This window comes from Dendronephthya gigantea, unplaced genomic scaffold (assembly GCF_004324835.1).
Source record: "Dendronephthya gigantea isolate DGI-Jeju-01 unplaced genomic scaffold, DenGig_1.0 000456F, whole genome shotgun sequence".
Classification (NCBI taxonomy): domain Eukaryota; kingdom Metazoa; phylum Cnidaria; class Anthozoa; order Malacalcyonacea; family Nephtheidae; genus Dendronephthya; species Dendronephthya gigantea.
The window spans coordinates 1-27,794 of NW_021163466.1; the positions used below are offsets into that span (position 1 = coordinate 1).

General features: G+C 34.2%; 3 protein-coding genes and 2 long non-coding RNA genes across 7 annotated transcripts; 3 read left to right on the forward strand and 2 right to left on the reverse strand.

Moving 5' to 3' along the window:
- Positions 1–131: 131 nt before the first annotated feature.
- On the forward strand, positions 132–4,558 carry LOC114543425 (the record flags this gene model as incomplete). The annotated part of the gene is made up of 14 exons (XM_028562407.1): positions 132–359; positions 515–564; positions 731–821; positions 1,153–1,326; positions 1,415–1,560; positions 1,838–1,949; positions 2,063–2,146; positions 2,272–2,452; positions 2,611–2,700; positions 2,812–2,883; positions 3,158–3,218; positions 3,414–3,482; positions 3,640–3,827; positions 4,004–4,558. Coding segments are annotated over 14 exons (2,082 nt in total), but the record flags the coding sequence as incomplete, so codon positions are not given.
- Positions 4,559–8,746: 4,188 nt separating this feature from the next.
- On the reverse strand, positions 8,747–12,255 carry LOC114543423. Of its 3 annotated transcripts, none has more exons than XM_028562406.1 (6): positions 11,868–12,255; positions 11,501–11,618; positions 10,853–11,043; positions 10,280–10,424; positions 10,105–10,164; positions 8,747–9,756 (listed from the first exon to the last, which is right to left on the reverse strand). In XM_028562406.1, exons 1-6 carry the CDS (start codon positions 12,024–12,026, stop codon positions 8,972–8,974), a joined length of 1,458 nt encoding a protein of 485 aa, XP_028418207.1. In that variant the 5' UTR covers positions 12,027–12,255; the 3' UTR covers positions 8,747–8,971. The 3 variants fall into 3 exon arrangements, with proteins under 3 accessions (XP_028418207.1, XP_028418206.1, XP_028418205.1); XM_028562405.1 differs by having other exon boundaries at positions 10,292–10,424; positions 11,483–11,618; XM_028562404.1 differs by having other exon boundaries at positions 11,483–11,618.
- A 4,873-nt stretch (positions 12,256–17,128) lies between these two features.
- Positions 17,129–18,028, forward strand: LOC114543428. Its single transcript, XR_003690032.1, has 3 exons — positions 17,129–17,278; positions 17,505–17,568; positions 17,969–18,028. It is a non-coding gene; the product is annotated as an uncharacterized LOC114543428 (long non-coding RNA).
- Positions 18,029–18,406: 378 nt separating this feature from the next.
- Positions 18,407–19,314, reverse strand: LOC114543429. Its single transcript, XR_003690033.1, has 3 exons — positions 19,157–19,314; positions 18,867–18,930; positions 18,407–18,466 (listed from the first exon to the last, which is right to left on the reverse strand). It is a non-coding gene; the product is annotated as an uncharacterized LOC114543429 (long non-coding RNA).
- Positions 19,315–24,401: 5,087 nt separating this feature from the next.
- On the forward strand, positions 24,402–27,453 carry LOC114543418. Its single transcript, XM_028562402.1, has 6 exons — positions 24,402–24,557; positions 24,808–24,943; positions 25,383–25,573; positions 26,002–26,146; positions 26,261–26,320; positions 26,669–27,453. The coding sequence occupies exons 1-6, from the start codon at positions 24,402–24,404 to the stop codon at positions 27,451–27,453; spliced, it is 1,473 nt and encodes a 490-aa protein (XP_028418203.1).
- The last annotated feature ends 341 nt before the right edge of the window (positions 27,454–27,794 follow it).

A 27,794-nucleotide genomic window follows, 5' to 3' on the forward strand; every position in this document is an offset into this window, starting at 1 on the left:
AGAACAATATTGTTTAACAACTTGTCTATTGTATGTTGGAACAATAGATATTATTTGGACTGTGAGAATTAACTGCAATAATTTTAATTTAATTATTGATTGCTATTGAATATTGCTACTACTTTCTATGATTGTTAGGTAATCAACACTTGAAGCGAGTGGCTTTTTGCAGTTGTGAAAGCCATGCTGTGACACTACTCCGGTTGCATTTCTGGCCTGGCTCTCCAGAAAGGCCTACTATTGGCTTTCATTTTAGAATTATGGATTTAGCTGAAAAGTTGTTTCTACATAATCAGGTTCCTTTGAAGGATTTTTCTGAGATAATCATGGAATTACTTCCATCACTGCAATCTGTTCATGTAAGTATTCAAAACCCTAAAATATAATATACAGAATTACTTTTCAATCATTCAGTTGCATGTATTCCACCCTTATTTTTCTAATTAGTTTAGAGCCAAAATATCAATTTGGAAGGAAAAAAATTTAGACTGAAAAACTATTTTCTACATTTCAGGTTAAATCCTTTTACCGCACTTTAAATTCTGGATCTTTTGAGGAATACAGGTATGTACACTTTATTAAGTCATGCCTATTGATATATACCCTCTCTTTTACTGGCACACCCCAGTTATATTATACTTTATATTATACATTTTGCAATTAGTATGATTAGTACAATTATTATAATAGTATAAAAGATATAGGTACCGGTATTTTTTTTCTTTTCAAGATATTTTAAATACAAATTAAAATATCTGGATTCCTATATCCCAGGGCTATATAACGGTGTCATTTGTCCTATACTGATAAGCCTAACGCCAGTAAGAAAATTATTTGTTATATTTATATTTAATTTAAAGGTTATTTTGCCATGAAGGGCTTTACAACAGCTTATCTCCAAGATAGTAATCAACAGTAAGTTAGATAAGAAGAAGAAAACTCTTAAAATAGAACGCACACTCTGTAATAACACTGATATAATTTTACTTGTAATTTACATTAATTAGTGTTTCATTTAGAGATTTAGATACCTAGGTTGCATTGCATGGGATACCAATAGTAATGCACTGTATATATGTTCACCCAGTGTGGTACTCTTTCATTTCATCAATGAATATATGTTTAAGGTCAATTCTATGTATATACCTATAGGAAAGTGGAACCTTAATTGAATGTGTTGATGCATGTTTTGGTCTGCCAAGAAGGAAAGGGAAAGGTGATATAAGCATTTCTTCACGCCACAAGACATTGTTGTTCAGCGATCAAGATGATGTTGATAACTTTGTTGATAATTATGAACACACAAAAGAGAAATCACAAACACAGGTAATTGTTTAAAAAGACGTTTGATTTGTTGCAAGCAATTTGTTAATGTGATTTGCAAAAAACTGTTTTAATATTATTTGTTTTTAAGGACTGTCACAGATTTCATGCTGGTGAAGTAATTTCAGCAATTAGAAGTAAAGGCAAAAATAAACTTTTTGATGAAAAAGGAGTGTTTGGCAGGGTTTGTCGGCATGACTTTCCAAAAAGCTTACTCAGCATCAAACATGGTGAAAGGTACATTCTTTTATCACTTACTATTTCACTGGTTAGCTATATTGTGAATACCCTGTTTTTATCATGCTAGACCAAATTCCATAAATAGTTTTAGAATTCTTATTAATCACATTTGATCACTATTTATATTCAGTTGTGTCAAGAATAGTAATTAGCATTAACATCTATAAGGTTTTTTTTACAGTAATCATCAACCACTTTCTATGTACCAACTATTTAAATGCACAAAAACATTTTGTGCGAATTCACCTTGTAAGTAAATTTCGCATCATTTTAGAATTTCCTATGCTGTATATGAGCTAGAAAAACTAAAGGCTGGCATTTCTGCAGAATCACTCAATTATGTTCTGATGTACGACATTGCCTGTGTTTTATCAAACCACCTGCAGGTTCTGTGTATAATTGCATTTTATTATTTTATTTGGTATTTTCAAAAATCAGCATGATTCAAGAATTAATGATAATAATGTTCTAAATACAAGCATGCAATTTTTTTATGAAGGGCTCCGGCCAGCAGTCTTTGCTGTCGAATACAACTCTTGCAATACCAATATTTCATTGTTATGGGCATAAAGCCTCTTGCCAGGTAATTGTTTAAAAGAATTACATTTATGCGAAATGGACTGCATCTTTAGGACTTTAGAACAATTCCTTTAAGGCAGATTTCAAAGTTGTATGGCAACCGACCGTTCAAGTCCACATTCAATTTAGGTCAAATATAGTCCACGAAGAAAGGCGAATGTTGGTTTAACCGATGGAGAAGGCGTTGAGCGTTTTTGGTCATTTCTTAGACAGTTTTCCTCAATAACCAAAGAAATGTCTGTTGATAAAAGAAGTGATGTGCTAACTGACGCTACTATCCATTATGGTGAACATCTTGTTGCAAAATTTGGTAATATAATAGAAATTCAGTAAATCATTACCACTATTCGCTGTTCTTAGTGTGGATTCTCTAGGGTGCGGCCCAAGTTTATCTTTTTTTCATTACAGTCACACAACACAAAGAACCTCAAATTTTTTATTGCTAGTATGATCTTTTTTAAATTATAGGTCCTTCTCTAAAGTCGAAGCTCGTTAGGGCGCAGTCTTTGCTGATCACTGTTGACCAAGAATTGAGCAATTTAATCGCGAATTTGCCAGGTACGTTTTTCACAAGCGACTCGAATTCAAGTGCTTAAAATAATGACATTTTCTAGCAAACGCCTACCGGTACATATGACATGGTTACGTTCGTGTTTCTTATTATGATAGATGAGTGTAATGAGGCTAAAATTCGGAGCTGGATCAAGGAACAATTTGAAGAAATTGCACCAGTTATGGAAGGTAAATAGGTAAAACGTGCGGTGATATGCTGATGGATTTAACTAAGTGTACTTCCCACTTTTATAGTATACCTTTTTTAAATGGGATGTGTGGTTTTTTGTATATGAGTGAAAAGCGGACTAGTTTTCCTTTTGAAGCTCTGAAAAATTATTGCTAATAACCAGAATTCCGTTTCGATAGAGATACAAGCTGTTTGGGGAAATTGAGATCTGTGTTTTTTATACAAATATCAACAATAGCCTACTAAAATAAAGTCTAATATTTTATCGCCTAGACCTTGAATACCAGTGGGATGAATCTTATGTGGATTTACTTCTTTCAGCAAAAAAGTTGCGGTAACAAAATATTTTATGCAGAGAATAACAATTTCGGAATATGGCACTGCATATAACTTAGTTCACACTTATAAATGCTTATTCTGGTATGACTGCTTATTCCTATGGCATTGCTAGACATTTCACTTGTGACAGGATCTTCGCGGTGTGCAAATGTATTTTGTTCTTGATATTTGGATTTTGTACTTTTTTCAGAAACGAAATGAGTTTTTCAAGAGAGGAAGAGCCGGAAAGGATTCCCAACATTGAGAGAAGGATAAGTAGGTGGGACATGCGGCTATACAGTGATAATTAAACAGACTGCTGTCTGTTCAATTATTAGTTGTTATTACATCTGCTGTTGTTATTGCAGGTATTCGTATTGCAGCTGTACTCTTCCGTCTGGCTATTGTTATTAGTTGATTCCTAGTTGGTTTTTTAGGAATGAAAAAGCGTTATATTCCCTGGAGAAACGTCATGGTGTTCGAACAAGATGGAAGAAAAAAGAAAAAGCATATCAAAATGCGTATACAAGACTTATTGCCAAGAAACAGCAAAAGTTACTTCATACCCTTCATAGGATGGCGTCGGAGAGAATGTTTTTATTAGAACTTAAAGCAAAATATGCTGGTATAGAAATATTTCTTTTATGCTCTTTTACTTATCACACTACAAATAATGTATGTCCGAATACGCCTTTTCTTCCGTGAAGGTACTTTCTTCATTGGTGTTTATCTTTTACATGTATCTCCACTTGGATTTCCCTTGTTTTACTTAGTTGCCTCCGATTCTACTCCTTTTTTCAGATGGTCAAGCTATTGCAATAAAGCTTGGCAGTCAAATCGATCGCGTGGTCGCCAACATCACTCGGAACGTAAGCTTGATTAATGGGATGAATGAGAACGATGAGATTTCCTTTGATGATGTAAAGGATCCAAACGGGGAAGTATATCATGGTATTGTCGAACCCAATATTGAAACAGGAGTACCATCAAGAGTAAAAAATAGAGCGGTTGATCTTTTGTGTCTTAAAGATAGGTGTGAAGAGGAACAAAATATGGTGAAAAAAGAGATGTCTACATTTATTTCATTTCTCACCAAACAGATTGAAATAATTCAATCATTTATCGATCGTGAAGTTTCCAGCGACGACGAACTTGGTTTGCACTCCCTCGCCATTGAAAAGATGATGTTTTATCAGCGCCAAGTAAACGTAGTGAATGAGTTATGGTCCGGATTTAAAGTTTTACCTTTCACTACAGAGGACAGTGAGATGGTGGAGCCCATATCAGCCTTATATAAAGAAGATCTAGAATTTTATGATGATGTCGAATATATGTAAATACATACTATACTTGGAGGGTGAGCTTACTAAACATGTTGTGAAGATGTAACATTCTTATACAATGTGGGTAAAACTGACCCCTGTCTTTAGAATTAAAAAACGTAAATAAAGTCGTTATCAAATTTCATTTGGAGGGTGAGCTTACTAGGGATGTTGTGAAGATGTAACATTCTTATACAATGTGGGTAAAACTGACCCCTATCTTAAAAGTTAAAAAACGTAAATAAAGTCGGTATCAAATTTCATTTGGAGGGTGAGCTTACTAAACATGTTGTGAAGATGTAACATTCTTATACAATGTGGGTAAAACTGACCCCTGTCTTTAGAATTAAAAACATAAATAAAGTCGGTGTCAAATTTCATTTGGAGGGTGAGCTTACTAAACATGTTGTGAAGATGTAACATTCTTACAATGTGGGTAAAACTGACCCCTATCTTAAATTAAAAAACGTAAATAAAGTCGGTATCAAATTTCATTTGGAGGGTGAGCTTACTAAACATGTTGTGAAGATGTAACATTCTTATACAATGTGGGTAAAACTGACCCCTGTCTTAAAAGTTAAAAAACGTAAATAAAGTCGGTATCAAATTTCATTTGGAGGGTGAGCTTACTAAACATGTTGTGAAGATGTAACATTCTTATACAATGTGGGTAAAACTGACCCCTGTCTTAAAAGTTAAAAAACGTAAATAAAGTCGGTGTCAAATTTCATTTGGAGGGTGAGCTTACTAAACATCTTGTGAAGATGTAACATTCTTATACAATGTGGGTAAAACTGACCCCTGTCTTTAGAATTAAAAAACGTAAATAAAGTCGGTGTCAAATTTCATTTGGAGGGTGAGCTTACTAAACATGTTGTGAAGATGTAACATTCTTATACAATGTGGGTAAAACTGACCCCTATCTTAAAAGTTAAAAAACGTAAATAAAGTCGGTATCAAATTTCATTTGGAGGGTGAGCTTACTAAAGATGTTGTGAAGATGTAACATTCTTATACAATGTGGGTAAAACTGACCCCTATCTTAAAAGTTAAAAAACGTAAATAAAGTCGGTATCAAATTTCATTTGGAGGGTGAGCTTACTAAACATGTTGTGAAGATGTAACATTCTTATACAATGTGGGTAAAACTGACCCCTGTCTTTAGAATTAAAAAACATAAATAAAGTCGGTGTCAAATTTCATTTGGAGGGTGAGCTTACTAAACATGTTGTGAAGATGTAACATTCTTATACAATGTGGGTAAAACCGACCCCTATCTTAAAAGTTAAAAAACGTAAATAAAGTCGGTATCAAATTTCATTTGGAGGGTGAGCTTACTAAAGATGTTGTGAAGATGTAACATTCTTATACAATGTGGGTAAAACTGACCCCTATCTTAAAAGTTAAAAAACGTAAATAAAGTCGGTATCAAATTTCATTTGGAGGGTGAGCTTACTAAACATCTTGTGAAGATGTAACATTCTTATACAATGTGGGTAAAACTGACCCCTGTCTTTAGAATTAAAAAACAAATAAAGTCGGTGTCAAATTTCATTTGGAGGGTGAGCTTACTAAACATGTTGTGAAGATGTAACATTCTTATACAATGTGGGTAAAACCGACCCCTATCTTAAAAGTTAAAAAACGTAAATAAAGTCGGTATCAAATTTCATTTGGAGGGTGAGCTTACTAAAGATGTTGTGAAGATGTAACATTCTTATACAATGTGGGTAAAACTGACCCCTATCTTAAAAGTTAAAAAACGTAAATAAAGTCGGTATCAAATTTCATTTGGAGGGTGAGCTTACTAAACATGTTGTGAAGATGTAACATTCTTATACAATGTGGGTAAAACTGACCCCTGTCTTTAGAATTAAAAAACGTAAATAAAGTCGTTATCAAATTTCATTTGGAGGGTGAGCTTACTAGGGATGTTGTGAAGATGTAACATTCTATACAATGTGGGTAAAACTGACCCCTGTCTTTAGAATTAAAAACATAAATAAAGTCGGTGTCAAATTTCATTTGGAGGGTGAGCTTACTAAACATGTTGTGAAGATGTAACATTCTTATACAATGTGGGTAAAACTGACCCCTGTCTTAAAAGTTAAAAAACGTAAATAAAGTCGGTGTCAAATTTCATTTGAAGAATCGTAATTAAAATGTTACGAAGTGAAATTTAAGACAGTAATATGAAATATTTGGGAAATAAGAAACCTTTTTTTAAACCTGATATGCGCGTATAGTATTACTTTGCTCTTGTGTTGCGAAAACAAAGCCAAAAGGCAAAGATTCCCGAGGTGTATTTTCGTTATTTGTCATTTATAGCCATTCTATAGCCATTCTATAGTCATTTTTGGCCATTCTAGAGCGTCTGTTCTAGATCACTCAGTTATTCAGGGATAGTTTGTTATCAGTTCGAGACATTAATTTCAAGGTAAACGAGACTGTAATTTCTATAAGCATATAGTTCTACATTTTATATCAATATTCACACTCCGTATTACTTATTACGCGAATTTGTTTGTTTGTAGCCCTATGATGGGAAGAAATAAGTTCAGAAGAAATATGACATGTTTTCCCTCGAAGGTCAGATCAGATTTGCCAATGAGAATTGCAATTTTGGTATTCATATTGGTACAAATTTTCACGACGTGGTAGTTGCCATAGCTTGTTCCTTTTTTTTCTTTGCGCAAGGAGTGACCACATGCTGCAGCTATGACGCTATAACTTATATGGGGCGATTGCTATTTCATTATTACATATACAAACAAAAATGGCTCGTTTCCCTAGAATTGCGCTACGAAAATATAATTAAATCGTGAATGAAATCTTTGAAGCACAGCATGATACTATAGTTAAAGAATAACTACCTACTTAGTACAGTTGGTGATACATTGATGAAAGAAGGGGCGTGTATGAAGATGTACTAGTGTATATCACAGTATATACAGGGCTAATTTTAACAAATTTTAACTTTAAATAGTAAAGGTCTTTGAATGAAGGCCCTTTCCTTCCTACCTACTGAAAGTATGAAATATTTCTACGCTCTTACCACTCTTGATATCTTCATATTTTTAACCTAAATAATTCCGAATAATTTTATAGAGAAAAGACGGTGTCTGTCGAATTTCAACCTGCCCCCAGTATGGAAATTACATGAAACGCTTGGATAATCATCTGTCAGTATTCCATAAGGGTACAACTAGGGCAATGAACGACAGCCTACCTCACCCGGGCGCTTACAAAAGTGCTTATTTGGAAAATCTTCGACAAGGAAAAACAAATTATGTCATTGCTAATCTTGGAAAAAGTAAAGACCTCAGTGACGGAAAAATTTCAGCCAGAAAATCAAGTGTTCCCAGCACATCAAGTGTCGCCAGCACATCAAGTTCCTCTACACATAAAAAATGTATTGTAAAAAGGCGTTTGTTTTCCAAACAAAGTACGTCTACAAAGCAAAAGTTTGTTAAAAGAGGCAATTTTGAATTAAAATTCAGAAGTAAAATTGCAACAGCATCTGAGGACCAAATGAATCAGAATTCTTCCGACCAATTGGTTTCGCTTGAATCATCGAATAATTTCATTGGGGAATGGTGTGCTCATACTCTAAGATTTTTGATCCACAATACTTACTCGTTCAAACTTGGATCTTTACTATCTTTTATAAGAGAAAATCAATCATTGGAAGACTATCACAAAACCAAACTATGCAAAGATGTGTTTGGCGAAGTGCCATTAGATTTTCTAAAGGCCCTAAATTACCACAGAAGGCCGTTAAACAGCTACTTTCAGCGATTAAGATGTCTTCCAAACATAAGTCAGAAGACTGTGGATCTATGCATGGCTTGTGAGACAACAGGTGGCAAATGTGTGTGTCCAGAACTAGACACAGCCTTTTTTATTTTCTGCAGAAAACCCTGTTTAAAGGAAAGGTTTGACTGCAAGAAATGCAGTAACTGGGCGATTCATACACACGTGTGCTTTGATTTTTTCTCATGCACCGTGTGTGACAAATATTACTCTAGCACAAAACCGAACTGTGGAAAATATGTTTAAATATATCGATATAAATTTGTAACCTGAAACCTTCCGATATTTAATTTTTGCATTATATATATATATATATATTGCATTTAATAAATACTGCATTTTTATTCGGTATTTATCGTGATAAATGACTGAAGCACATGATATATATTGAGAAAATATTTAAACTGGAGTCTATGAAGTACATGAGTCTACGATGAACCAACCAGAGCCCGAGCTAGAAGCCTTATTGGGGGAGGGGAGTGCATGTGTATTCATATCATTCGTTTTATGCCAAACTGATCATGAATACTATACATGATTATATCTCCCCCCCCCCAATTAAGCAATCTAGCAACGGCCCTGGTACCAATTGACTATAATAATTAACCCTGTTACCCTGATAAAAAATTTGACATCATTTCCATTCGCAAGTATTTTCATTACGTAGTTTACCTAAAACTCCTTCGATCGCAAATCTAAATTGTTTTGGTAACTTAAAATTTTCAGTAGCTGCTTCCTCTATTGAAAAATATAATGGTCCATGAGCAGAACGAATAAGGTTCTTACCCGTAATAATGTCACTATGCAAGAATGTGTATGTGTCATCATCTACAAGATCCAACCACTGACCCCGTATTTTGGCCGAGGATACACACTTGGCTATACGCAATGGCTTATCATTCGTACGAAACAGCCAAAATCTTTCTTCTGCAGTCGTGTGTACAGGTAAAACTATGTTTTCAACCTGTCTTGAATGTTGCATGTTATGTCCAACTGCTAACCATGCATCAGGTGAAAAATAACCTTCACACAAACCATATAAGTTTGCCTTCTCTTCATCACTTAAATGCAAATCAACCACCTCAATCTCCTCCTCCATAATTCGCTTCTCAGAATCGGCCAGCACCCTTTGCGCAGCATCTTCTCCAGCAATTTTTACTAGTAAAGGTTTCACAACATTTACAGTTCCTTGTAAATCACCATTGTTACCAGAAACTGCAGTCGGGTAAACATTCAATGGTTCGTTGAGAGTTGGATCTTCAATGATGAATTTTATTTTGTCTGCAGCCTCCATGATTTTCTTTAGTTGCAAGGAACCATAGTTATATGGTTTCTTAAAAGAAATATCTTCAGGGAGACCAACAACTCTGAATCCACATTTCGAGTACGGCACCCGGCAGCTCTTTCCAACCGCTTCACCTTAAATTTAGAAATAATTCTGATGTTGTAAACATTTACAATATACTTTTCGGTTATCCAGTCTAGCTCTTATGAATCATCTCATGAATCATTATAGTATATTGCTAATAATTGCGCAAACCACTGATCATCGGGTGAAGTATGTATTCATCAAAGTTTAGTTGTACTGTAATAGATTCTTCAGGGCTGGTTGTATAAGAAGATGGTTAACCTTTTAACCTACGATTTACCTACGCAACCTATACAACCAGCTGTGATTGTTAAGTTACAGTATTTGCAGCCCTTTAAAGTTTAAAAACACATTACCGGTAGCAGTTGTGAACAATTTTCTGACAAAAAAAGACTTACTGTATTTCTTGTTAAAGAGATCTTGCACATCATTTCTGCGGTACTTCTTAACAGAACTACCTAAGGTCATGTCATTGGTACTTTAGTTATAAACATAGAATCCCATTGGAATTGCTCTAAAATTGTCACAAGTCTTAAATAAAATTATTTTACCAGTGACCTGTAGAGAACTTACCAAAATACTCACGAAATTTTATGCCAATATCGGGGTTGCAAGATAAAAAATGATTTCCTTCATTGGATCCCAGTTGGAAAACAGTGCCTTCATTGTTGATCATCAAAGATGAAGTCTGGCAGCCCAAATCCTCCAGTATCCTGATCTATGGATAAACACACATCTAATGATCACATAATGATTGCCCTGTTTAATTTTTGTTCAACTTACAGTTTAACTATTGCACTGGCCAGTTTGGTAGTGTGGGGCTTTTTTGTCATTAATCATGCTATTTATCATACCATTATGATGTATATGTTTCTTTATCTATTTTGGCACTAAACTAAGGGAAATACTAATCTCTGTATGGTGCCTTAGAAAGCCAGGTGCTCTTATTTCTTGTCCTAACCCTACATTAACCTGTGTTATTCTCATTTAGCCAGATCCACAGTAGCCAAGCTTACCTGTTACTAACATAGAAAATTCTAGAAACCAAGATAAATGATAGCAAAAGAATGGGATGGGAGACCTAGTGCTCAACTATTCTAATTTAACAATATTACAAGTGCCAAACCAAATAAAGGTTTCCGCTACCTCCTCGACTAGCTTTTTGCAGTGTCTTTCAATAAGCTTTCTCTTTTGCTCATCATCCAACACTTTTATATCAACTGAGCTAAGGGCTTTAGCAGTTTCACCATATTTCTTTTTTTCATCCTCATTTTGCAAATTCCACCTTTCTGCAGCTAGTTTATTCCTTTCAGTATTAGACAAGCCTTTACACTCATCTAAATTAACACAGATATAAAAACTATTTTAGATACACAAAAAACCACATCAACCAACATTTTTGAAGAACTGTTTTTTCATCTCATCCAATAAGAGAAAACTCAATATGATGACTATACATTTTGCCTAATATTTAGTTCAATTGTTTTTTCATTTTAGAAATTTGAGCAGCATATTAGCTACTAAATAACATTTAGACATTCAACCCTTGTTTTGTAATCTTTCCAACTCAATTACCATTTCAATGTATTGAATATAATTATGAAGACTTCCTCTCTATTGAAGCCTTATTATAGGGCAAGTGAACACACATGACAGGGCAAAAATTAGGTTTAGGAGATACCATACCAAGATATAATTTGATTGTTAATGCCTGACCTAGCTCCATGCAATAAATATTGTTAATTTCAAAAATTAAATAAAGACAATTTCACTAACCAGACTTGAAAAACTCACTGCAAAATACATTGTATGAATGTGGTCCTTTTATGTGTTTGGCCCTCTTCAATGTAGATGTTTCATCAAAGGTTTGGCTGGTTGAAGGTTGTTTCCTTTTTTGGTTACCAATCCATTTCTAGGAATAAGCAATATACAGTGTAGTACACATATAAAATTGTAACCAATATAATAATATAGTATACAGTAATTAGAAGGAGCACAACAACACAATTTTGAAGTACAAGCATAAAATCTTATTTATAGTTATTAAGCAATTCAAACAACTTTTTAAATAAACACTGTTTATGCATGTTACACTTTAATATATCTATTGAAAAAGACACTCTGGTTAATTCTTTAAGATGCACAGATAATCTGGGTTTACCTTAACTTGCGTTTTCGTCAGGCCCGTTTCTTGCGTAGCTTGATCGACTTTGCTGTCATATAAATGACCTGTTCCAACCATTCCATTACCATATAATCGCTCCAGAACGATTCTTTGAGCATCCGTAATACGATTTCTTTGACGTTTTGACGGTTCCATATTTTAAATGTCGAAATATATCAAAATAATACTAAAATTCTATCGAAGTGCAGTCGCGACGAGTGAACAAATTAGCATACACACAAATGCGCATAGAAAAGCACCGTTTATTGGATCAAACGTATTTGACCTTTGCCCTTTGCGCATAGCTGGCCATTGAATGATTTAGATGATCATTTGGCCTGGGTTAGACCTGCACTTCTCAATTGAGAAATCTTGGGTTACAGCCGCTGAGAATATGTGACACGGGTGAAAACCAGAGCCAGAGAAAGTTAAGAGTATATATGGTAAGCAGTATAATTGTTAGTAATTATGTCTGGTCTAAGTTAATATATCTTATATACATATCTTGGTTCAGTTATTGATGAGTTTTACCTTTTCTAGCTGTGTCTAAAGTATAGTGCAAAAAGGTTTGAGGGAAAAGAGGCAGACATATGACAAGTTATGGCACCAAAGATTAATAATATTGTGCAAGTTGAGAAAACCAAGTTGAAAGCATCTGGACATCAGTAACTATATGACATTCCATTTTCTACTATTTACATGTTCTGTACATGTAAATATATTTAGTATAATAGCCTAGTTATATTTTTGCTATTTTCTTGCACAATCATTTTATTTGGTGGGAAAACTGCAGTATGGTAATAATTTTATCTAGAAAATATTGAATAAATTTATACATTCATAAAAAAACCAAGCTAAAATATTTCAATTTCAGTGACACCATATTGTTTTCAACTTAGTGCATAATATTTCAATTGAATCCTCCTCAAAATGTGTGAAATGTATATAATTTTACTTAACTACAATTTAAGCTAAACAGCCTTCAAACAACCGGCTGCAGTTGTTTTATCCACGAAACAAAATGGTTATTTGACAGACTTAATTACCAGAACTAGAGTTCTACATGCAGATTAAAGTTATATGGACACTTATAGGACTTGTTTTTTATTCTTTGTTGTATAATATATGTATTTCAATTTCTTTAATCTCTAGATTTATTTATATGTAATTTAAGCAAGGCATTTTCATTAAATCTTTGCATCAATTGAACTTTAAGTAAATAAATTTGTTACATATATTTGGGAATATTTTATTTGTTTGTATGTCTCACTCTTGGCAGAAAGAAGTTTTGATTATGTTGTTATAAAGTGATATATTTCAAAGTCGAAACATGGACGCATGTTGAATATACCATTTATCATCCAATAGCATATTTAATAGATTATCCTATAAAATATACTATAGAATACATATTCTATGGAACATTTTATCACATATTCAATAGGATCATTAATGGAATATTCCATAGATTGAAAATATTTTATGGAACATTTCATATAGGATGTCATAGAATATGTGTTAGAATGTTCCATAGAATACCAGTATTCTATAGAACATTCTAATGAATGTTCTGAAGGATATTCTATTGAGTATTCTATAAAACATGGCATATGTTATAGAATATTCTATTAAAGGTTATAGAACGTGTTGTAGAACGTTCCATAGAATAGGTTCCAAAATCCCTTAGAATATTCTATAGGATATTCAGTAAAAAATTTTAATGGAATATTCTATAGAACATTTTTGTAAGGGTGAGGTCATATCCCTGACATCGTTGGAAGAAATGGAAAATGAGGTCTTGGTTATCCATAGAACTCAAGTAAAGAATGATTTCCTTTACTATTTTGCTAATAGTAACATTTTAAACAAGTTCATAAGTGTACAAATAATCGATCCCAGAGGTATTGTAGAGAAAGGTGTAGGTAGCGGGGCTGTACGAGATGCGATTTCCATATTTTGGAAAGATATCTGCAATAGCTATATGCTCGGTGAAGCTGAAAGGGTACCAATAATTCGTCATGATGTGTCTAAGTGAATGTGGCAGGCTCTCGCCAGAGTCCTACTCAAAGGTTATGTGCAACAACACTATTTGCCTATTCAAATATCCCAGTCTTTTTAAGCTGCTGTCTTTTCGGGAGGAATCTGTCACTTCTGAGATGTACTTTAACTCTTTTATGAAGTATATCTCTAGAACCAAAGCCATCTTCGCAGAAAAAGTTCTTTCTTCCTCTGTAAGTGTTGATACTGAAGAGGTTTCAGATCTTTTAACGGCTTTTAAGTGCAAGAAGATTGCTACGCCTGAAAACTTTAAGGATCTGATTATTGAAATAGCACATAAAGAATTGGTGCAGAAACCAAGATATGCATTTGACTGTTGGTCAGAAATCGTAGTACCTTTGAAATCTTTTATCACTTCTAACGACGCCTTGTTTCAGATATACACCTCTTTTTTCCTACTGCGAGCAGAGTATGTAAGCTCATTAAAGCTGAACCAAAATCCCCTGCTGAGAATGAATCATTAAGTCATTTAAAGCGTTGGATCAAAGGTCTTAATACGAATTATCTTAAACACTTCTTGAGAATATCCACCGGATCCGATATTATTTTAGTTGAGGAGATTTCTATCGCATTTACCTCTTTGGTTGGTTAAAGTCGTTCGCCAGTGTTTCATACTTGTGGAGCAGTGATAGAGCTCCCATCAACTTACAACGATTTTGGCGATTTTAGAGAGGAATGGTGCAGTCTTATGTCTCACTCAGACATTGGTATGGCATTAGTCTAAGGCCTGTGTTAGACGTCGCATTTTAGTCGCGTCGAATCCAATTCAAACAATAGATAATGAGATGATAAAACTCATTAAACTTCATTATCATCTCATTATCTATTGTTTGAATTGCATTCGACGCGACTAAAATGCGACTTCTAACACACGCCTAACTGACGTGAATGGGTGATTAAGGTGTTTGTTATCCCACGTTTTGTATAAGGCAGAAGTTGTTTAATATTACATGTTTCTTTTATGTTTTTTGAAGTAATTACTTGAGTTTCTGTATCTTTAGAAGTCTCATAAGAATTATTTGTTCATATTGCTTATAACATGCATATTAGTTACTAAAACTTTTAGTACACACTATATATGTAAAGTTTATATATACTGTTGTAAAGTTCATATTATCAGTTTTAACAAAGAACACTTAAATAGGTGGCAATTGAAGCAATTAACGTTAAATTTAATTTGAAACCTCGTAAACTTTTAGCGGTGAAATTCGTGGCTTCTATACATTCGGCTGATAAATTTTTGCTTATGACATGGAATTGCAAGCAATTTCCTCCATTTGTAAAAAGGTGTTTCCTATATAATTCTATGGCTTATATTAGGCAACTTAAGCAACGATAACGTTGACGTCCTGGACGTTAACTGTACTTTCGTACTCCCATTTACCAGTAAGGATAAAGGTCAGCTTAAGAGCTGCTTTCCAGTTACGCGTTTTTTATATGTCTATGTTTTATATGCCTAAGTTTTTGAAGTGGTTTTTCTTTCGTGTTCTCGTTGCTTAAGGTCCCTACTTGTTTTATACTACGTTGGAATATGAATTCACTTAGTTTGTTAGATTTTTTCGTTGTTTTTTCTTGGTTCACACTTGGGCTGCTGCAATTAGCAGTTCATAATTATTGAGAGAATCGTTCCATGTTGTTGGCTCCTGCAGTTGTAATATTGAAAAATTATAATTAAAATATTACTTTGTGTATTTCGTCATCTTCAACGGCAACGTTGCCTTCGATCGCTTGGATATCATGTTGCAGGCACTCCACCTTATGATCAACCGCGTCAACTGACTCGGGCAAGAAAAAAAGTTGATCAGAAATGCCATGAGTAGTGTGGTATCTGGATTTTCTAACATAATAGGCATTCCAGGACTCCTTAATAGCCTTTAGGGAATCCCTCATCACTTTAATGAAACAAAACCAAAGACATTCCAGCTGAAGTATATTGCTTGTGTCAACAATACCTCTGTCTACCAAATCTTTAAAAAAATTAATCCACCACGATGCCCACGACCGACGTAGCATGGCCCACCACGCCTCTATACGCTGGTTGCTGTGTGACGATCCATAGCGATGTGCTTTTATCCCATTATAGTGATCTCTGTGGTTTCGACGTAAGTTGCACTGAGCAGTGCCCATTATACCATTTTCAGTCCCTTTGTCCGTTCGTAGAATTGTTGGGCAACCGTTTTGGGATTTAACACAATCAAGAAATATTCCTCCAATGACCCGAGGGTCGCTATTTGTTCGAACGATCTCTAACCACATAATTCGCCTGCTAAACCCATCAATGCAGCCGTGAATGGGAAACCCAAACTGTTTGAGTTTATCGTACCCATCGGCATGCCAGGTAAAGTTTGGACCAGGATTTAAATACTCCCTCCGCTGCAGCTTATGAGCTTTTCTTACTGCACAACCTTCAGGATTAAGCACCTTTAAGATACTTTGAGCTGTTGAACGGCGCACACGCATGCCATATTTTGATTGCAGTTTCCTCCACATTGATCTGTATCCTAAGAGGTTGCCATTTTCATGTAGTTCTCTTTGAACGCATTCTCTAACTTGTTCTTCATTCGCGTTGTATCTTCTTCTTCCCAAACCATACTCCTGTAATCTGGTGATGAGCGCTCTTTTACATATTTTGATATCATGATATTTTTCTAAACATTCCAGTATCGTTTTGTACTTAAAATTTCTTCCGTAGTAAAAACTGATCGCTTCCTCCATATCAATAATTTTATATTTTACTAGGCCAAAAGACAAAAATGCATTTATAAATGTATTATACTTTGCAACAATAATTAATAATATTATTAGACTTATCATTGTTGACTTTAAATTTGTGGTGCGCTAGGTCGTTTTGGATTTAAATAAATAATTAAATATTTGCGTTTGTGTTTTGAATTTGCGTTTGTGTTTTAAATTTGCGTTTGTGTTTTGAATTTGCGTTTGTGTTTTGAATTTGTGTTCGTGTTTTGAATTTGCGTTCGTGTTTTGAATTTGCGTTTCTGTTTTGAATTTGCGTTCGTGCTTTCATGATTTGCGTTTATGTTTTTGAATTTGCGTTTATGTTTTTGAATTTGCGTTTGTGTTTTTGAATTTGCGTTTGTGTTTTGAATTTGCGTTTCTGTTTTGCACCTCTGGGCCACCGTACATTAGCGATATTAGGAATCTTTTTCTAGTTTTGTAACTCCTTGTTTTTTACAGGAGAAATACTTGAGAATTCAGTGTTGCCACATTTAGACCACATTGCGAAAGATCGGGATATTTTTGTGCAGATCCGAGGTGTCCAGCTTCTGGTCGATGTTATTGCATCCTCTGATTCACCGAAAGTTTGCGATGTTTTGCATACAATCGAGAAGGTACTGATACAATCCTTTTCAGACGGTTTCATTTCTCCACTCCAATTTGCCTCTTCATTCGTGATGAGCTGATACTGTACTTCAGTAGAAAACTCTCTCTTATCAGTGAAAGCTTCCTGACCTGAACCCAACTATATTTCCGCAAATTGGATCGTTTTACACGGGAGTCGTGAATGCAAACGCATCAGTGAAGTAAAAGGATATATATTTCATTTATCAATTCCAGATTGCCACTGTCCAGTAGATCCTCTCAAGCGATACGTCAAGCCGTCGTGTAAAGAACATGTAAGGTAATTATAGAGACTGCAAGGTATTTGTAGGAACATCTAGAGACATATAATTACATCTAATCACTGTAAATTGTCTTTGTTGCTGCAGCCTCAGGATGAAACAGCGTAGAAAGACATCAAAGAGGCTGCATTAGGATTAGTACGGGGAACTATTTTGGCTTCAAGCTAAATAGGGATTTTTGTCAGGACTTATCGTTCCAGTTGTATAAAATGAAACTATTCACAATGAATTCCAAATCGTAATTCATCAATGTATCAATGCCCCCCCCTCTCTCTTTCAAAAATTAGACCCATATTCCATTTCTAATTTAATAAGTGGGTTCTTTAATAAGTGATAAGCTAGCTAAAGCTAATGTTTCCAAACTATTTCCACATCAACATATGCCATATTTTTGTGCAGAAGATTAGTGGTTATAAATTACATTGGAGTGAACGAAAGGTTCCAGTGACGTTAGAGGTACTATTATTGTTTTCAAGTTTCTTGATAACTTACCTGTGTCTTCATATAATATATTATATATATATATATATATATATATATAATATATATATATATATTAATATATATATATATATATATATATATATATATATATATATATAATATATATATATATATATATATATATATATATATATATATATATATATATATATATATATTATATATATATATATATATAAATATATATATATATATATAATATATATATATATAATATATATATATATATATATATATATATATATATATATATATATATATATATATATATATATTATATATATATATAGATAGACACAGGTAAGTTATCAAGAAACTTGAAAACAATAATAGTACCTCTAACGTCACTGGAACCTTTCGTTCACTCCAATGTAATTTATAACCACTAATCTTCTGCACAAAAATATGGCATATGTTGATGTGGAAATAGTTTGGAAACATTAGCTTTAGCTAGCTTATCACTTATTAAAGAACCCACTTATTAAATTAGAAATGGAATATGGGTCTAATTTTTGAAAGAGAGAGGGGGGGGCATTGATACATTGATGAATTACGATTTGGAATTCATTGTGAATAGTTTCATTTTATACAACTGGAACGATAAGTCCTGACAAAAATCCCTATTTAGCTTGAAGCCAAAATAGTTCCCCGTACTAATCCTAATGCAGCCTCTTTGATGTCTTTCTACGCTGTTTCATCCTGAGGCTGCAGCAACAAAGACAATTTACAGTGATTAGATGTAATTATATGTCTCTAGATGTTCCTACAAATACCTTGCAGTCTCTATAATTACCTTACATGTTCTTTACACGACGGCTTGACGTATCGCTTGAGAGGATCTACTGGACAGTGGCAATCTGGAATTGATAAATGAAATATATATCCTTTTACTTCACTGATGCGTTTGCATTCACGACTCCCGTGTAAAACGATCCAATTTGCGGAAATATAGTTGGGTTCAGGTCAGGAAGCTTTCACTGATAAGAGAGAGTTTTCTACTGAAGTACAGTATCAGCTCATCACGAATGAAGAGGCAAATTGGAGTGGAGAAATGAAACCGTCTGAAAAGGATTGTATCAGTACCTTCTCGATTGTATGCAAAACATCGCAAACTTTCGGTGAATCAGAGGATGCAATAACATCGACCAGAAGCTGGACACCTCGGATCTGCACAAAAATATCCCGATCTTTCGCAATGTGGTCTAAATGTGGCAACACTGAATTCTCAAGTATTTCTCCCTGTAAAAAACAAGGAGTTACAAAACTAGAAAAAGATTCATAATATCGCTAATGTACGGTGGCCCAGAGGTGCAAAACAGAAACGCAAATTCAAAACACAAACGCAAATTCAAAAACACAAACGCAAATTCAAAAACATAAACGCAAATTCAAAAACATAAACGCAAATCATGAAAGCACGAACGCAAATTCAAAACAGAAACGCAAATTCAAAACACGAACGCAAATTCAAAACACGAACACAAATTCAAAACACAAACGCAAATTCAAAACACAAACGCAAATTTAAAACACAAACGCAAATTCAAAACACAAACGCAAATATTTAATTATTTATTTAAATCCAAAACGACCTAGCGCACCACAAATTTAAAGTCAACAATGATAAGTCTAATATATTATTAATTATTGTTGCAAAGTATAATACATTTATAAATGCATTTTTGTCTTTTGGCCTAGTAAAATATAAAATTATTGATATGGAGGAAGCGATCAGTTTTTACTACGGAAGAAATTTTAAGTACAAAACGATACTGGAATGTTTAGAAAAATATCATGATATCAAAATATGTAAAAGAGCGCTCATCACCAGATTACAGGAGTATGGTTTGGGAAGAAGAAGATACAACGCGAATGAAGAACAAGTTAGAGAATGCGTTCAAAGAGAACTACATGAAAATGGCAACCTCTTAGGATACAGATCAATGTGGAGGAAACTGCAATCAAAATATGGCATGCGTGTGCGCCGTTCAACAGCTCAAAGTATCTTAAAGGTGCTTAATCCTGAAGGTTGTGCAGTAAGAAAAGCTCATAAGCTGCAGCGGAGGGAGTATTTAAATCCTGGTCCAAACTTTACCTGGCATGCCGATGGGTACGATAAACTCAAACAGTTTGGGTTTCCCATTCACGGCTGCATTGATGGGTTTAGCAGGCGAATTATGTGGTTAGAGATCGTTCGAACAAATAGCGACCCTCGGGTCATTGGAGGAATATTTCTTGATTGTGTTAAATCCCAAAACGGTTGCCCAACAATTCTACGAACGGACAAAGGGACTGAAAATGTATAATGGGCACTGCTCAGTGCAACTTACGTCGAAACCACAGAGATCACTATAATGGGATAAAAGCACATCGCTATGGATCGTCACACAGCAACCAGCGTATAGAGGCGTGGTGGGCCATGCTACGTCGGTCGTGGGCATCGTGGTGGATTAATTTTTTAAAGATTTAGTAGACAGAGGTATTGTTGACACAAGCAATATACTTCAGCTGGAATGTCTTTGGTTTTGTTTCATTAAAGTGATGAGGGATTCCCTAAAGGCTATTAAAAGTCCTGGAATGCCTATTATGTTAGAAAATCCAGATACCACACTACTCATGGCATTTCTGATCAACTTTTTTTCTTGCCCGAGTCAGTTGACGCGGTTGATCATAAGGTGGAGTGCCTGCAACATGATATCCAAGCGATCGAAGGCAACGTTGCCGTTGAAGATGACGAAATACACAAAGTAATATTTTAATTATAATTTTTCAATATTACAACTGCAGGAGCCAACAACATGGAACGATTCTCTCAATAATTATGAACTGCTAATTGCAGCAGCCCAAGTGTGAACCAAGAAAAAACAACGAAAAAATCTAACAAACTAAGTGAATTCATATTCCAACGTAGTATAAAACAAGTAGGGACCTTAAGCAACGAGAACACGAAAGAAAAACCACTTCAAAAACTTAGGCATATAAAACATAGACATATAAAAAACGCGTAACTGGAAAGCAGCTCTTAAGCTGACCTTTATCCTTACTGGTAAATGGGAGTACGAAAGTACAGTTAACGTCCAGGACGTCAACGTTATCGTTGCTTAAGTTGCCTAATATAAGCCATAGAATTATATAGGAAACACCTTTTTACAAATGGAGGAAATTGCTTGCAATTCCATGTCATAAGCAAAAATTTATCAGCCGAATGTATAGAAGCCACGAATTTCACCGCTAAAAGTTTACGAGGTTTCAAATTAAATTTAACGTTAATTGCTTCAATTGCCACCTATTTAAGTGTTCTTTGTTAAAACTGATAATATGAACTTTACAACAGTATATATAAACTTTACATATATAGTGTGTACTAAAAGTTTTAGTAACTAATATGCATGTTATAAGCAATATGAACAAATAATTCTTATGAGACTTCTAAAGATACAGAAACTCAAGTAATTACTTCAAAAAACATAAAAGAAACATGTAATATTAAACAACTTCTGCCTTATACAAAACGTGGGATAACAAACACCTTAATCACCCATTCACGTCAGTTAGGCGTGTGTTAGAAGTCGCATTTTAGTCGCGTCGAATGCAATTCAAACAATAGATAATGAGATGATAATGAAGTTTAATGAGTTTTATCATCTCATTATCTATTGTTTGAATTGGATTCGACGCGACTAAAATGCGACGTCTAACACAGGCCTTAGACTAATGCCATACCAATGTCTGAGTGAGACATAAGACTGCACCATTCCTCTCTAAAATCGCCAAAATCGTTGTAAGTTGATGGGAGCTCTATCACTGCTCCACAAGTATGAAACACTGGCGAACGACTTTAACCAACCAAAGAGGTAAATGCGATAGAAATCTCCTCAACTAAAATAATATCGGATCCGGTGGATATTCTCAAGAAGTGTTTAAGATAATTCGTATTAAGACCTTTGATCCAACGCTTTAAATGACTTAATGATTCATTCTCAGCAGGGGATTTTGGTTCAGCTTTAATGAGCTTACATACTCTGCTCGCAGTAGGAAAAAAAGAGGTGTATATCTGAAACAAGGCGTCGTTAGAAGTGATAAAAGATTTCAAAGGTACTACGATTTCTGACCAACAGTCAAATGCATATCTTGGTTTCTGCACCAATTCTTTATGTGCTATTTCAATAATCAGATCCTTAAAGTTTTCAGGCGTAGCAATCTTCTTGCACTTAAAAGCCGTTAAAAGATCTGAAACCTCTTCAGTATCAACACTTACAGAGGAAGAAAGAACTTTTTCTGCGAAGATGGCTTTGGTTCTAGAGATATACTTCATAAAAGAGTTAAAGTACATCTCAGAAGTGACAGATTCCTCCCGAAAAGACAGCAGCTTAAAAAGACTGGGATATTTGAATAGGCAAATAGTGTTTGCACATAACCTTTGAGTAGGACTCTGGCGAGAGCCTGCCACATTCACTTAGACACATCATGACGAATTATTGGTACCCTTTCAGCTTCACCGAGCATATAGCTATTGCAGATATCTTTCCAAAATATGGAAATCGCATCTCGTACAGCCCCGCTACCTACACCTTTCTCTACAATACCTCTGGGATCGATTATTTGTACACTTATGAACTTGTTTAAAATGTTACTATTAGCAAAATAGTAAAGGAAATCATTCTTTACTTGAGTTCTATGGATAACCAAGACCTCATTTTCCATTTCTTCCAACGATGTCAGGGATATGACCTCACCCTTACAAAAATGTTCTATAGAATATTCCATTAAAATTTTTTACTGAATATCCTATAGAATATTCTAAGGGATTTGGAACCTATTCTATGGAACGTTCTACAACACGTTCTATAGACCTTTAATAGAATATTCTATAACATATGCCATGTTTTTAGAATACTCAATAGAATATCCTTCAGAACATTCATTAGAATGTTCTATAGAATACTGGTATTCTATGGAACATTCTAACACATATTCTATGACATCCTATATGAAATGTTCCATAAAATATTTTCAATCTATGGAATATTCCATTAATGATCCTATTGAATATGTGATAAAATGTTCCATAGAATATGTATTCTATAGTATATTTTATAGGATAATCTATTAAATATGCTATTGGATGATAAATGGTATATTCAACATGCGTCCATGTTTCGACTTTGAAATATATCACTTTATAACAACATAATCAAAACTTCTTTCTGCCAAGAGTGAGACATACAAACAAATAAAATATTCCCAAATATATGTAACAAATTTATTTACTTAAAGTTCAATTGATGCAAAGATTTAATGAAAATGCCTTGCTTAAATTACATATAAATAAATCTAGAGATTAAAGAAATTGAAATACATATATTATACAACAAAGAATAAAAAACAAGTCCTATAAGTGTCCATATAACTTTAATCTGCATGTAGAACTCTAGTTCTGGTAATTAAGTCTGTCAAATAACCATTTTGTTTCGTGGATAAAACAACTGCAGCCGGTTGTTTGAAGGCTGTTTAGCTTAAATTGTAGTTAAGTAAAATTATATACATTTCACACATTTGAGGAGGATTCAATTGAAATATTATGCACTAAGTAATTGAAAACAATATGGTGTCACTGAAATTGAAATATTTTAGCTTGGTTTTTTTATGAATGTATAAATTTATTCAATATTTTCTAGATAAAATTATTACCATACTGCAGTTTTCCCACCAAATAAAATGATGTGCAAGAAAATAGCAAAAATATAACTAGGCTATTATACTAATATATTTACATGTACAGAACATGTAAATAGTAGAAAATGGAATGTCATATAGTTACTGATGTCCAGATGCTTTCAACTTGGTTTTCTCAACTTGCACAATATTATTAATCTTTGGTGCCATAACTTGTCATATGTCTGCCTCTTTTCCCTCAAACCTTTTTGCACTATACTTTAGACACAGCTAGAAAAGGTAAAACTCATCAATAACTGAACCAAGATATGTATATAAGATATATTAACTTAGACCAGACATAATTACTAACAATTATACTGCTTACCATATATACTCTTAACTTCTCTGGCTCTGGTTTTCACCGTGTCACATATTCTCAGCGGCTGTAACCCAAGATTTCTCAATTGAGAAGTGCAGGTCTAACCCAGGCCAAATGATCATCTAAATCATTCAATGGCCAGCTATGCGCAAAGGGCAAAGGTCAAATACGTTTGATCCAATAAACGGTGCTTTTCTATGCGCATTTGTGTGTATGCTAATTTGTTCACTCGTCGCGACTGCACTTCGATAGAATTTTAGTATTATTTTGATATATTTCGACATTTAAAATATGGAACCGTCAAAACGTCAAAGAAATCGTATTACGGATGCTCAAAGAATCGTTCTGGAGCGATTATATGGTAATGGAATGGTTGGAACAGGTCATTTATATCAGAAAGTCGATCAAGCTACGCAAGAAACGGGCCTGACGAAAACGCAAGTTAAGGTAAACCCAGATTATCTGTGCATCTTAAAGAATTAACCAGAGTGTCTTTTTCAATAGATATATTAAAGTGTAACATGCATAAACAGTGTTTATTAAAAAGTTGTTTGAATTGCTTAATAACTATAAATAAGATTTTATGCTTGTACTTCAAAATTGTGTTGTTGTGCTCCTTCTAATTACTGTATACTATATTATTATATATTGGTTACAATTTTATATGTGTACTACACTGTATATTGCTTATTCCTAGAAATGGATTGGTAACCAAAAAAGGAAACAACCTTCAACCAGCCAAACCTTTGATGAAACATCTACATTGAAGAGGGCCAAACACATAAAAGGACCACATTCATACAATGTATTTTGCAGTGAGTTTTTCAAGTCTGGTTAGTGAAATTGTCTTTATTTAATTTTTGAAATTAACAATATTTATTGCATGGAGCTAGGTCAGGCATTAACAATCAAATTATATCTTGGTATGGTATCTCCTAAACCTAATTTTTGCCCTGTCATGTGTGTTCACTTGCCCTATAATAAGGCTTCAATAGAGAGGAAGTCTTCATAATTATATTCAATACATTGAAATGGTAATTGAGTTGGAAAGATTACAAAACAAGGGTTGAATGTCTAAATGTTATTTAGTAGCTAATATGCTGCTCAAATTTCTAAAATGAAAAAACAATTGAACTAAATATTAGGCAAAATGTATAGTCATCATATTGAGTTTTCTCTTATTGGATGAGATGAAAAAACAGTTCTTCAAAAATGTTGGTTGATGTGGTTTTTTGTGTATCTAAAATAGTTTTTATATCTGTGTTAATTTAGATGAGTGTAAAGGCTTGTCTAATACTGAAAGGAATAAACTAGCTGCAGAAAGGTGGAATTTGCAAAATGAGGATGAAAAAAAGAAATATGGTGAAACTGCTAAAGCCCTTAGCTCAGTTGATATAAAAGTGTTGGATGATGAGCAAAAGAGAAAGCTTATTGAAAGACACTGCAAAAAGCTAGTCGAGGAGGTAGCGGAAACCTTTATTTGGTTTGGCACTTGTAATATTGTTAAATTAGAATAGTTGAGCACTAGGTCTCCCATCCCATTCTTTTGCTATCATTTATCTTGGTTTCTAGAATTTTCTATGTTAGTAACAGGTAAGCTTGGCTACTGTGGATCTGGCTAAATGAGAATAACACAGGTTAATGTAGGGTTAGGACAAGAAATAAGAGCACCTGGCTTTCTAAGGCACCATACAGAGATTAGTATTTCCCTTAGTTTAGTGCCAAAATAGATAAAGAAACATATACATCATAATGGTATGATAAATAGCATGATTAATGACAAAAAAGCCCCACACTACCAAACTGGCCAGTGCAATAGTTAAACTGTAAGTTGAACAAAAATTAAACAGGGCAATCATTATGTGATCATTAGATGTGTGTTTATCCATAGATCAGGATACTGGAGGATTTGGGCTGCCAGACTTCATCTTTGATGATCAACAATGAAGGCACTGTTTTCCAACTGGGATCCAATGAAGGAAATCATTTTTTATCTTGCAACCCCGATATTGGCATAAAATTTCGTGAGTATTTTGGTAAGTTCTCTACAGGTCACTGGTAAAATAATTTTTTTAAGACTTGTGACAATTTTAGAGCAATTCCAATGGGATTCTATGTTTATAACTAAAGTACCAATGACATGACCTTAGGTAGTTCTGTTAAGAAGTACCGCAGAAATGATGTGCAAGATCTCTTTAACAAGAAATACAGTAAGTCTTTTTTTGTCAGAAAATTGTTCACAACTGCTACCGGTAATGTGTTTTTAAACTTTAAAGGGCTGCAAATACTGTAACTTAACAATCACAGCTGGTTGTATAGGTTGCGTAGGTAAATCGTAGGTTAAAAGGTTAACCATCTTCTTATACAACCAGCCCTGAAGAATCTATTACAGTACAACTAAACTTTGATGAATACATACTTCACCCGATGATCAGTGGTTTGCGCAATTATTAGCAATATACTATAATGATTCATGAGATGATTCATAAGAGCTAGACTGGATAACCGAAAAGTATATTGTAAATGTTTACAACATCAGAATTATTTCTAAATTTAAGGTGAAGCGGTTGGAAAGAGCTGCCGGGTGCCGTACTCGAAATGTGGATTCAGAGTTGTTGGTCTCCCTGAAGATATTTCTTTTAAGAAACCATATAACTATGGTTCCTTGCAACTAAAGAAAATCATGGAGGCTGCAGACAAAATAAAATTCATCATTGAAGATCCAACTCTCAACGAACCATTGAATGTTTACCCGACTGCAGTTTCTGGTAACAATGGTGATTTACAAGGAACTGTAAATGTTGTGAAACCTTTACTAGTAAAAATTGCTGGAGAAGATGCTGCGCAAAGGGTGCTGGCCGATTCTGAGAAGCGAATTATGGAGGAGGAGATTGAGGTGGTTGATTTGCATTTAAGTGATGAAGAGAAGGCAAACTTATATGGTTTGTGTGAAGGTTATTTTTCACCTGATGCATGGTTAGCAGTTGGACATAACATGCAACATTCAAGACAGGTTGAAAACATAGTTTTACCTGTACACACGACTGCAGAAGAAAGATTTTGGCTGTTTCGTACGAATGATAAGCCATTGCGTATAGCCAAGTGTGTATCCTCGGCCAAAATACGGGGTCAGTGGTTGGATCTTGTAGATGATGACACATACACATTCTTGCATAGTGACATTATTACGGGTAAGAACCTTATTCGTTCTGCTCATGGACCATTATATTTTTCAATAGAGGAAGCAGCTACTGAAAATTTTAAGTTACCAAAACAATTTAGATTTGCGATCGAAGGAGTTTTAGGTAAACTACGTAATGAAAATACTTGCGAATGGAAATGATGTCAAATTTTTATCAGGGTAACAGGGTTAATTATTATAGTCAATTGGTACCAGGGCCGTTGCTAGATTGCTTAATTGGGGGGGGGAGATATAATCATGTATAGTATTCATGATCAGTTTGGCATAAAACGAATGATATGAATACACATGCACTCCCCTCCCCCAATAAGGCTTCTAGCTCGGGCTCTGGTTGGTTCATCGTAGACTCATGTACTTCATAGACTCCAGTTTAAATATTTTCTCAATATATATCATGTGCTTCAGTCATTTATCACGATAAATACCGAATAAAAATGCAGTATTTATTAAATGCAATATATATATATATATATAAATGCAAA